This window comes from Calidris pugnax, unplaced genomic scaffold (assembly GCF_001431845.1).
Source record: "Calidris pugnax isolate Ruff unplaced genomic scaffold, ASM143184v1 scaffold262, whole genome shotgun sequence".
Taxonomy (NCBI): Eukaryota; Metazoa; Chordata; class Aves; order Charadriiformes; family Scolopacidae; genus Calidris; species Calidris pugnax.
In genome coordinates this window covers 1,779,360-1,789,292 of record NW_015091043.1, presented here as the reverse complement: position 1 = coordinate 1,789,292, position 9,933 = coordinate 1,779,360, and the positions used below count along the sequence as shown (strand labels likewise).

Here is a 9,933-nt window from a genome sequence, read left to right as displayed (position 1 = left end):
TAGTTTGCAGTTTTACAGCTTCCACATCACGGCCACATGGATTTGGGGTAGGTGGCACCTCTGCAGCGGCATTCAGCCTGAGCAATGCTTACGTATTTAACCAACAGTCACCCTTACCTTCAGTTATGAATTTCAAACAGTGAGAGGATGAAATACACTACCCAATCATCAGTTATACTAAACTAATATGTGGGACAGGATAAGGCTGTCTCTATCTAACTGGGCATATAGGGGATATGCATGGTGAGCAAGCTGAAATTAGTGTCCCAGTCCAGAACATACTGGTTTACCATTTAATATCCCTATTTACATGGGACACATTACACATGTCCAACACCTGCATTCTGCCTGCCCTGGTAAGGGAATTCCATTCACAGCTTTCTCTTAAAGAATCATAGATCTTCCCAAAAGTTTCTTCCAGGGATTAATCCAATTATACCGGTCCTAAAAGAGCTGACAAAATCACAGTGTAGAATAAGAACACATTTTTTTCCCTAAATTCACCTCCAATTTTTCTTTGAGTGAACAGACTAAGTTACGGGTAATAACAATAAAAGACTGTTAATCACCATTGTCATCCGTTCAATTAATACTCTAGATTTTCAGTCACTGGACTAGCTAATCCAAATCTTCTGTGAACGGCACCACAAGGAAAACATGCTTTACCTCAAAGAAGTCATTTTTTTTCTCCTGTTATGAACAGGAGAAAAAATTCAACCATTTGCATTGTTGCTCCATTGTGTAAGTGGATACTTGCTGATCTCTTGATTTCTAGCTTGGAAAGACAATTTTAACAATTGCAGGATGCTTTTCTGAAATGGGGTGGTTGGTTTCCCTTTTCTATCTCCCCCAGGAAGCATACAACCTTCATACTGTTAGTCTTGGAAAGCACTCACAAAGGGACAAATTGGATGCATTTAGTTCCACCTTTGTCCTGACATTTTCTGTAAGTATTTTTGTGCCCACTAACAGCTTTCTGTTCCAAAGTAGGCGTTCTCTTTCCATCTCAGTAACCCCGTCGCTTAAATTTGAAGGGCCATTTTTATTCCTGTTAGATCTTCTGACATGTACTGCAGTTCTTACAGTATTTTTTCCCCTCCACTGATGCCACTAATGATATTTACATTTCTGTGTCATCTATTGATGTAGTTTTCCTTTCTCTGAAGGACTGTTGATAAATACAGCTAATTGCTATTCCCAAGCAATGTCATTTTTTTTTCAGCAAAAGACCGATTTTCAACCCAACAGGAAATCTCAAAGACTATTCACATGTACAAGACGAGGGGAAGGAACATCAGGGAGCAGGAACGGTGAGTTTCATGGCACTATTTACCAACATAGCCCTGCTTATAACATATCCTTTAAAACATTTTAGCTACGTGGGACAGACTGGCTAGAAGGTTAATCATTTCCCTTCATCCAGAATATCGCAGAGGGGTAGAAAAGGCATTATTCATTCTAATGTGAGGACATAAAATATGTGTATCTGAATAACAGCAGATGGAAACAAGCAGCAAATTCTCACTCCAGAAAATACGAGCTGAGAAGCTACAGTCACTGCTCACCCTGCTAAATCCTGCATGTGGACAAAAGCAGTACCCAACTTGAGCTGAAATCTAACTGGAAGGTTTTGATTTTTAAGCCTTTCAGTCAAGATGGAAGCTATTCCTCACAGAGTCCAAATTACTCCTGCTTCAGCCCAGTCAGCAACAGGTGAGAGGCTCACCATGGATTTTACTGGAAAACTGTCATGGTTTAACCCCATCTAGGAACTGGGACCATGCAGCCACTCGCTCACTCCCCCAAGCTGGGAGGGACCCAGAGGGGAGAATCAGAAGAGTGAAAAACTCTTCCGTTGGAAGAATGCCATTGACAGGTGTGGAGCCATCCCCAGGAATGCTGGGCTCCATCACGTGCAAGGGTTACTTGGGAAGGCAAACGCCATCACGCTGAACATTCCCCCATTCCTTCTTCTTCCCCCAGTTTTATATAAAGAGCATGACATCATACGGCATGGAATATCCCTGTGGTCAGTTGGGGTCCTGGCTGTGCCCCCTCCCAGCTTGTGCCCCCTCAGCCTGCTCACTAGTGGGGTGGTGTGAGGGGCAGAAAAGTCCCTGAGAGCTCAGCAGCAACCAAAACCATCAGTGAACCAACACCACCACGCTCATCCCAAATACAAAACTTGGCCCCACACCAGCTGCCAGCAAGAAAGTTCACTCCATCCCAGCTGAAACCATGACAACAACTTTCTGGAGGACAAGTTCAAATGACCATCAAGGTCCATTGGAAACTTTTAATCTGAAAACCAGATCATTGCACTGACTGAAGCATCTCTCCCCAGTATGCATGCTTCTCCTGCCATCACTTGGCACCCCGTTTCTGAAGAAAGCGTGCTGTAGGGCAGGAGCTACGCCCAGAAATGGGAAGATTTTCTCGGGCTTGCTCTCTGCAAGGCAACTTGAAAATCTACAACACAGAGGTGCTCTGTCCATGTTGTACTGTAAGGAGGATAAATAAAAAGCAGGACTTTTCATGGCTGAAAGGTGAGGGGTGTTTGGGTGTTTTCTAAAATGGCTTCTCTGAGCTTTCCAAATTCCTAGGATGAGGAAAAGGAATCATACTGATGAGAAAACTTAAAAGAAACCATGGCTTCACAATTTACTTCAGAATGTCCTTTTTTATTCTCTCAATTCTCTTCCACACTTTGTGGCATGACTCCTTTTCATCTCCCAGTATCTCTGCCCTGGGAGACAGCATTTACTTCTTTATGTCAGGGGCACATTCAATGTTGAAACAACCTGCCTGAAAATGCTGCTGCTGCTGCTGCTCCGAAGACTCTTTCCACTTTCCCACACCTTTCAGATCCTTTCCTGTAGTGGGGCTTACTTTGAATTACCATCACCCGGGCGCATTATAACACAGAGACTGATCATCACTGTCACAGCTGGTTTATGGTGGGCCTTAGGCACCGGAGGAGACCCCGCAAGGTGCATCCCAACAGCTCGATTCACTCTTGGGGTCTTGGGGAGGGGACGACATCAGGAGAGGGGGTAGCAGCAGGAGAGGTGTTATGCCTAAGGGCCGACTCCGGGATGAAATCCAGTGGCAGTGCAGCATCTCCTACAGCTTTCTGCTCCACTGGCACCTAGCTCGGGAAAGGGGAGTTTGGGGCAGGACTGCTCTCTGTCCGGAGGAGGATTTAAACACCGCAAATCCCAGTCCCACGAAGGCTGGGGGTTTGAAGGTGATGTACGGGGGGGTGCAGACCGGGGACTTCACCGCCTTTCCCGGTGCCCCCGGGGTAAGGACGCCTGTCGGGACCCGGTCCCCTGCCCGGGGTGGTGGCAGAGGGAGCCCCCCAAACCTCTCCATCCCTCCTTCTTCAAAGCTCCCCCCCCCAACCCGCCCCGCAGCCCCCCTCTCCGCGGCACCCGGGGGCGGTGCACGTACTCACGGCTGCTGCGGGGCTAGGCGAAGAGGAGGAGGAGGAGGAGGAAGGGCAGATGTCCCTTGCGGCCGCTCTCTCCCCGCCCGCCGGCTGCTAGATAGATCCCGCCTGGGTCTCTCCCCCCACCCACCCCAACCCGCCTCTCGCCGGCTGCCGGCGGGGGGGCTGCTCCCGCTTTAGCCCAGCCGCCTGCGGAGCGCGGCTCAGAAGCGGCTCGGGGGAGGGAGGAGGCAGGAGGGACCCGGACCCGTCCCCGTCCCCGTCCCCCCCTCCAGCCCTCCGGCTGCGGCTGCGGCGAGGGGAACCGCCGAGGGGTGCCGGCCGTCGGGGGGGCTCTTGGCTCTTCTCTGCCCGGGAAACTTCAGCCTCTTGCCCGGGGAGCATCCCCCCCCCTGCCCCGAGGGTGAAGGAGAGTGGTCCCTCGCAGCCAGCAGGATGGCGCGGACCATGAGACCTGACGACATCAACCCCCGGACGGGGTTGGTGGTGGCTCTGGTGAGCGTCTTCCTGGTGTTCGGCTTCATGTTCACCGTGTCCGGCATCAAGGGAGAGACCTTGGGGGACATCCCGCTGCTGGCCATTGGGCCGGCCATCTGCCTGCCCGGCATCGCCGCCATCGCCCTCACCAGAAAGACCGACGGCTGCACCAAGTGGCCCAAGAACAAGTGTCCGTGCTGCAAGGAAGCCAAGGACCGGGATGTCATGGAGCTGCTGAGGACCCCCTCGGATCTGGAGTCCGGCAAGGGGAGTTGCGATGAGTTGGCCAAGAAAGCATACCAGAAGGACCGGAGAGTGCTGCGGGGTGAGGACTCCGTGTCCATCTGCACCACCACCACCACCACCACCATGGGAGAGTGCAAGAGCCTCATCAGAAAGGTGGAGCAGGAGGAGATGCTGAGATACCTGGAGAACTGTTATCCAGAGATGCCAGGGAATGTGTTCGTGGGAGATGGCTCTGTGTACAGTGCCTTGGAGAAGAAGAGCTCTTCTCCCACCAGGGACAGCCCTGCTTGCCCTGACATTGAAGACAACATTTTTGTTGCTCCTAAAGACAGTATCATTGTCTGCTCTTACAAGGAGAACAGCCCTTATGACAGATACTGTTGTTACATAAACCCCACTGGAGTCAACTCAGACCAGGAGACCATAGTGTGAAAGATGCATATTTTATATATATGTATGTGTACAAAAAACTGCAACTTCAACTTCTTGATAGGGGATAATATAGCTGACTGCACTGCATGGGACAATCCTGATACTATTACAATTTAACCTGGTATGTGACTGATACTCAAACCTTTTGTGCCTGAAATACTCTTTCTGTAAGTAAACAAGCATGTTTAAAGGTTAAAGAATTCAATTCTTCATTTTGGAAAAAAAAAAAGAAGTCACATTTTATTTTCTCCCTTTCCCTCCCTTTTTGCTTTCCTGCTGCCTGTCGCGCCCCAGCCCGTGGACAGACCGGCAGGAGGGCAGTGGTGGCTGTCAGCTGAGGGCAAGAGCTGAACCCAAACTGGAGCTCTCTGTAGGACACAATGTGGTGCTCTGTGACCAAACAGGTCTTGGCAATGGTGTCACTTCGTTTTGGGAGGGATTGAGAGATGTCAGCGTGCACTCCAATAGCTGACTGACGTTAGGGCTTGTAGAAGTGATTTGTCTCTCTGCCTTCTTTTCCCTGGCAGGATTTTATTTTTCTGTGCTTTAAGGCATTGATGTGCTGACCCTGTGGGCTCTTCTGAAAGTATCTTAGGAGCCAGATGATGGGCTCAGGGGAGTTTTCAAAGGCTAATAGCATCAATAGCATGCAAAGTACAGGTTTTAACTTCATTCCCCACTGGTATTGCTTTTGCTGGAATGTTTAACACTTCTGGATTTTATTGGCATACTTGACTAGGAGATTACAACATGATCATGACACAGTTCTTTCAGAGAACAGGAGCAGATGTCAGTGGACTCGGGTCTTAAAAATACATTTCAGTACCTTTAAAGTGGCTTAGGAAAGAGAATTCTATAGGCTGTGTTCAGAGCTGGATCTGACTCTTCTGAAAATGTCACTTGCGTGTGCCTTTTCTAAAATGCCAGATGTTTCTCTGTGGGTGATAAACGGTTACAGCCCACTCAGGGGTCTCAAAACCATGCTCTGCTGGGGGGAGGGGACAGAAGACCTGCCTGCCAGATGTTTTTGTTCACAGCTTATAGATACATAGCAAGAGAAATATTGAGTAACGGGGTTAACCATTCAAAACTGCAGTTTACATGCAGAAATGCAAACCCTGGCTATTCTGTCCAAAAGTAAATTGCATGTTCCAGGTTGTGTATAAAATCTCATCTGGCCTCTACTTTGTAGGTAATAGAGACGTGGTATGGTACAGTGTGCATGCGAAGCAGCTACTCTAAGGGCTAAGCTTTAAGGTTAATGATTACTAAAAGCACAGGGTGATTTGCTAGCATCTCACGAAGTCCCAGTTCCTGTAACTGAACTCTCACAGCTCCAAAAAGTTTCTCTGTGATGGAAGTCTTAATGACTGTTCTTACTTAGCTGGTTCCTGTCAACCGTTAAGTTGTACCAGCCAAATGTATTGAATTGCCAGGATAAGAAAGAAGAAAAACAGCTTTTCTTTTGTAGCAACCTGAGATGTTGTGTAGAAAGTAGCAAGGAATTTTCCACTGAAATGAGCCATTCTTTGCTGCCCATGGAGTTGTTTGAAAAGTGAATGGAAACTTTATGCATCCACTAGTTTGTTTGTTTGTTTGTTTGTTTGTTTGTTTGTAAACTTTATGTACAGTCATTACAGACAACCAGTCTCTGAAGAGGTTTCCAAAAAAAGGAAATACAGTTTTTTACATAAGATAGTTTGGTTTGTTTCAGATCAAACAAGATGTTATGTTAACACTGCTGTCAGGTTTTGGTGGGGCACTGGGATGCTATTAGGATAAATTAAAAAACTGCTAGCTAGTTGGAGTCAGGTAAAACGTTTTGATGGGTGGTCACGGGCAGCTCAGCGTTCAGCAGCAGCACTGTGGGAACAAATAAACACATACACCCTGTGCAGCCCAAGTTTTGTCTGCTGAGCAAAGGAATTCCACAAAAACAGACCCCCTCCCTGACATCTTCAACTCCCACTTGCTCACAGAAGCACTCTGCTGTTGTCAGGCAGATTGCCCCCTGCAGGCTTAGTCACTGCAGGACCTCATTCTGCGATGTACAGAGCGGCTCTTTGATGGCACTGGGAAGCCTTGGTTCAATGACCCCTGAAGCCCACAGCTAAAATACTGCCAATGTGCACGGTGAGGAACAGGGTCTTTCGCTGCTTTCCCTTCCCAAAGGAAGCAGGTGATGGTCTCAGCACCCCATCCCCTCCGTGAGTGCTCGGCATCCCTGGAGAGCACACCCACCACCAGAAAACAGGCTAGTAGGTGGCCGTGTACCACCTTCTCCGGGGCTGTGAGCGATGGCTTGCCTTGCATAAGAGAGCAAAGCGTCAGCCCGCTGGGGACCTAGATTTGTACAGTTCTGCAAATAGATATAGGAGGAGGTCAAGTTTTTCCATTTTGTCTAGGATTAGATGTTCTCTGTCAAAAGTTACACGGGGTTTTACAAGGCAAGGCAGCAAGCTCCAGCGACAAATGGAATGGTAAATGCATAACTTGAGATACAGCCCCGCAGATCTGAGTCATGTGCTTTATTCCGCTCTCAGTGTAGAAAAAAGACAATGTTTGTGTTAAAGAGAAGTGTAATGGGAGTGAAAATTTCCCACTATATACGGAGAGGTATAAAAAAAAGTATGTTTAAAACATGGTATTTATTGGCAATGTCCTTCCTCCATTTAGCTGAGGTAAGATTTCATAACAAACTACAAGTTTAAGCAATATTTCTAGGTTAATCCACCATAATCCACTAAAGTTTATTATTGAACATGTGGAAATTTGAGAATATGTGGGAATTTGAAGCTACAGAAATATATTGGTGCTGCCCCTGAAATCTCATTCTCTATGATTTTCACTTTTTTTCTGCTAGTTAAGCAGAGAATGAAATGCAAGTGGATGAATTTGCCCATTTTAAAATAAGAACTTGTCCAGATAAAAATGAAAGGGTTTCTCTTTTTTCTTTTTTAAAAAATGTGAGATTTCTTCATGCACTATAGTTTTGCCAGCAGAAATCTACTGCTTATTTGGTCAAAGGCAGCATGACAGCAGCTTCAAGCTTTTTATGCAGATTCCATGCCCAGGCCAGAGAATTACAGGGGCTTTTTTTTCATTCGGCTCATGTGGTCCCTCCTGGTGGCCACTAGAACTCGTAGGACCAAGTGCTAATCTTGGAACAAGCACAAATAATTACGTTGCTTTCAGAGACAGCTTCTAGTCCTGGATCTGAATTTGGCTACAGGATACCACAGCTTGGGGTGTAATTCCAAGCCGTGACCCCGAGGTAAGAGCCTCTTTCTGCCCTTGCTGCCTTTATAACACCTCTAGGTCAAAGCCCCACTTCTCAATGCTCTCCTCCAAACAAGGCATGCCGTTCAGTGGAGCTCTGTCTGTGGGGTTAACGAACACCTGGTCCCATTGCACTCCGTGGCCACATGTCACTTGGTCCTGCACTATGGGTGGCAGAGCATATGTTAGCATCTGAAGAAAACTGTGATTTGGCCATTCAGAGAACACTCCTAAGATATATAAAATTTATTTTTAGAATAGCATTTGTCATAGTGCTACGGTGTTTACCTTCTTTTAAGAAACAAGGTGATATTCAGATTAACTCTACCCAGGGCAATTTTGTGTGGCTCTGTTTAAATTTCTATTGCCATAAATAGTGTTTTTACAGTCATACAAGTCATACATTGCAAAGCCTTTAACAGAGAATTGGGAATATTAATCGGCAGACACTTTGTCCCCCCTGAAGCTGGTCCTCTCTGCCTGGAACCAAACAAGTGGGAGGGTGCTCAGGGTGTGCATCCCTGGGGACCAGTGTTATGTTCTTGATCTGTGTTCTGCACCAAGCTGGTGAATTTCCAGAGGCAGTTCCTCCCTGTCTGATCCAGCCTCTCCACAGCACTGGGTCCAGCAACTATTTATCATGTTGTAATTTGCAGAGTAGCAGCCACTGTGACCCCCTCTCAGCATTTCTCCTGGTGCATACCAAGAGCTCCTGCTCTTGACTGGGTGGTGGAATCTGACCCTACATCATCCATCCATCCGTCCGTCCGTCCGTCCATCCATCCATCCATCCATCCCTCGTAAGCTGTTATGTTGAAACATCTGACTCAATGGTCAGTTGTTGCAGCACCGGGATGGGATTTTGCATCTCTACGTGATACCTTTCACATTAGAGGTGCCATAGAGGTGGGTAGGAGATGGGTATCTGTCAGGCCTCAAAGACACTTCCAGCCTGGTTTCCACGAGCATTTAGGGCCTGATCTATTTATACGCAGAGCACAGTCTGCACTCAGAAGAAACTTGGATTTCAACATATTGCCAGCAAAGCCATATTGCTAGGGAATGCAGTTCTGACATGGGAGGTTTCCTGAGTCTTGAAAGATTTCTGTGCAAGTTTCCAGTATCAATTGTATTAAAAACTTGTAGAGGAGTTTCCTGATATGTAGAGTAGGGGAGTTTTCTTGGCACATTCTTAGTGCACAGCGTGGGGCATCAGCTGCAAAGCAGCTCACAATGAGCCCGTTTCTGTTCTGTCTGAGCACACAATCCCTACCGGGACGGCTCTGGTACCAGGGGACCTTTTATGCCTGGTCTTTAGAAACAACACAGAGAGTGCATCTAGAACTCACCTTTAATGCTGTCTGGCAAACTTTCATCGGTAAGCAGGACTTTCAGTTTATCAGCCCTGTCAGTGGAGGAACTCCAGGCCCTCTGTGTCTTTGTCAGGCGAGGAGATGCAGCGATCGTTGGCTTTTAAGTCACCGTTTATTTCCCGTTCAGAACAGCTGCAGGGATCAGCCCTGACTATCCTGTGGTCAGGAGCACGGAGAAGTATTTATGCTTTACCTTTCTGATTACAAACACTGCACCCTGCATAGGTGCATGCACATTACACGTGTGTTTGCTAAAGCAGGTCACAGGATGCATAAGCAGAGCAATATATTAATTTTAAGATCTGCTCAGAGGACCCCTCCGTCTTTCCAACAACTGCCCCCCACATTTTCTGTCTTAAGCCTATTGCAATTCAAAACTCCTTCCATATTTTAGGAGAAGATAATTTTTCTAAGAACTCCATTGTGGCTCTTTAAGGACACACGTTTCTTCCAACAGGCTACACAGAATTTAAATGCCCCAGGACTGTTTTATTTAATCCCTGTGAAATCCCAGCTCCTTACCAATCACAAACTCAAAAATTTCCAGTGCATTCAGTATTTCCTAAAACCTTTGGTAAAAGCCTTGAACCCTTGGTCAGTTCTGACAGATTCAATACTAGCATTTTTTTCAGCCTACAGTTTCATTACTTAGCAAGTGGAAAAGGGTTAAATACT

The 9,933-nt window shown here is 47.0% G+C and overlaps 1 protein-coding gene across 1 annotated transcript; it reads left to right on the top strand.

Moving 5' to 3' along the window:
* The first annotated feature begins 3,683 nt into the window (after positions 1 to 3,683).
* On the top strand, positions 3,684 to 5,614 carry TMEM215 (transmembrane protein 215). The gene has a single exon (XM_014956400.1). The coding sequence runs from the start codon at positions 3,887 to 3,889 to the stop codon at positions 4,604 to 4,606; it is 720 nt and encodes a 239-aa protein (XP_014811886.1). The 5' UTR covers positions 3,684 to 3,886; the 3' UTR covers positions 4,607 to 5,614.
* The last annotated feature ends 4,319 nt before the right edge of the window (positions 5,615 to 9,933 follow it).

What these genes read in the sequence shown, in the direction of transcription:
- TMEM215 (XM_014956400.1), top strand. Translation starts at nt 3,887, where the DNA reads ATGGCGCGGACCATGAGACCTGACGACATCAACCCCCGGACGGGGTTG.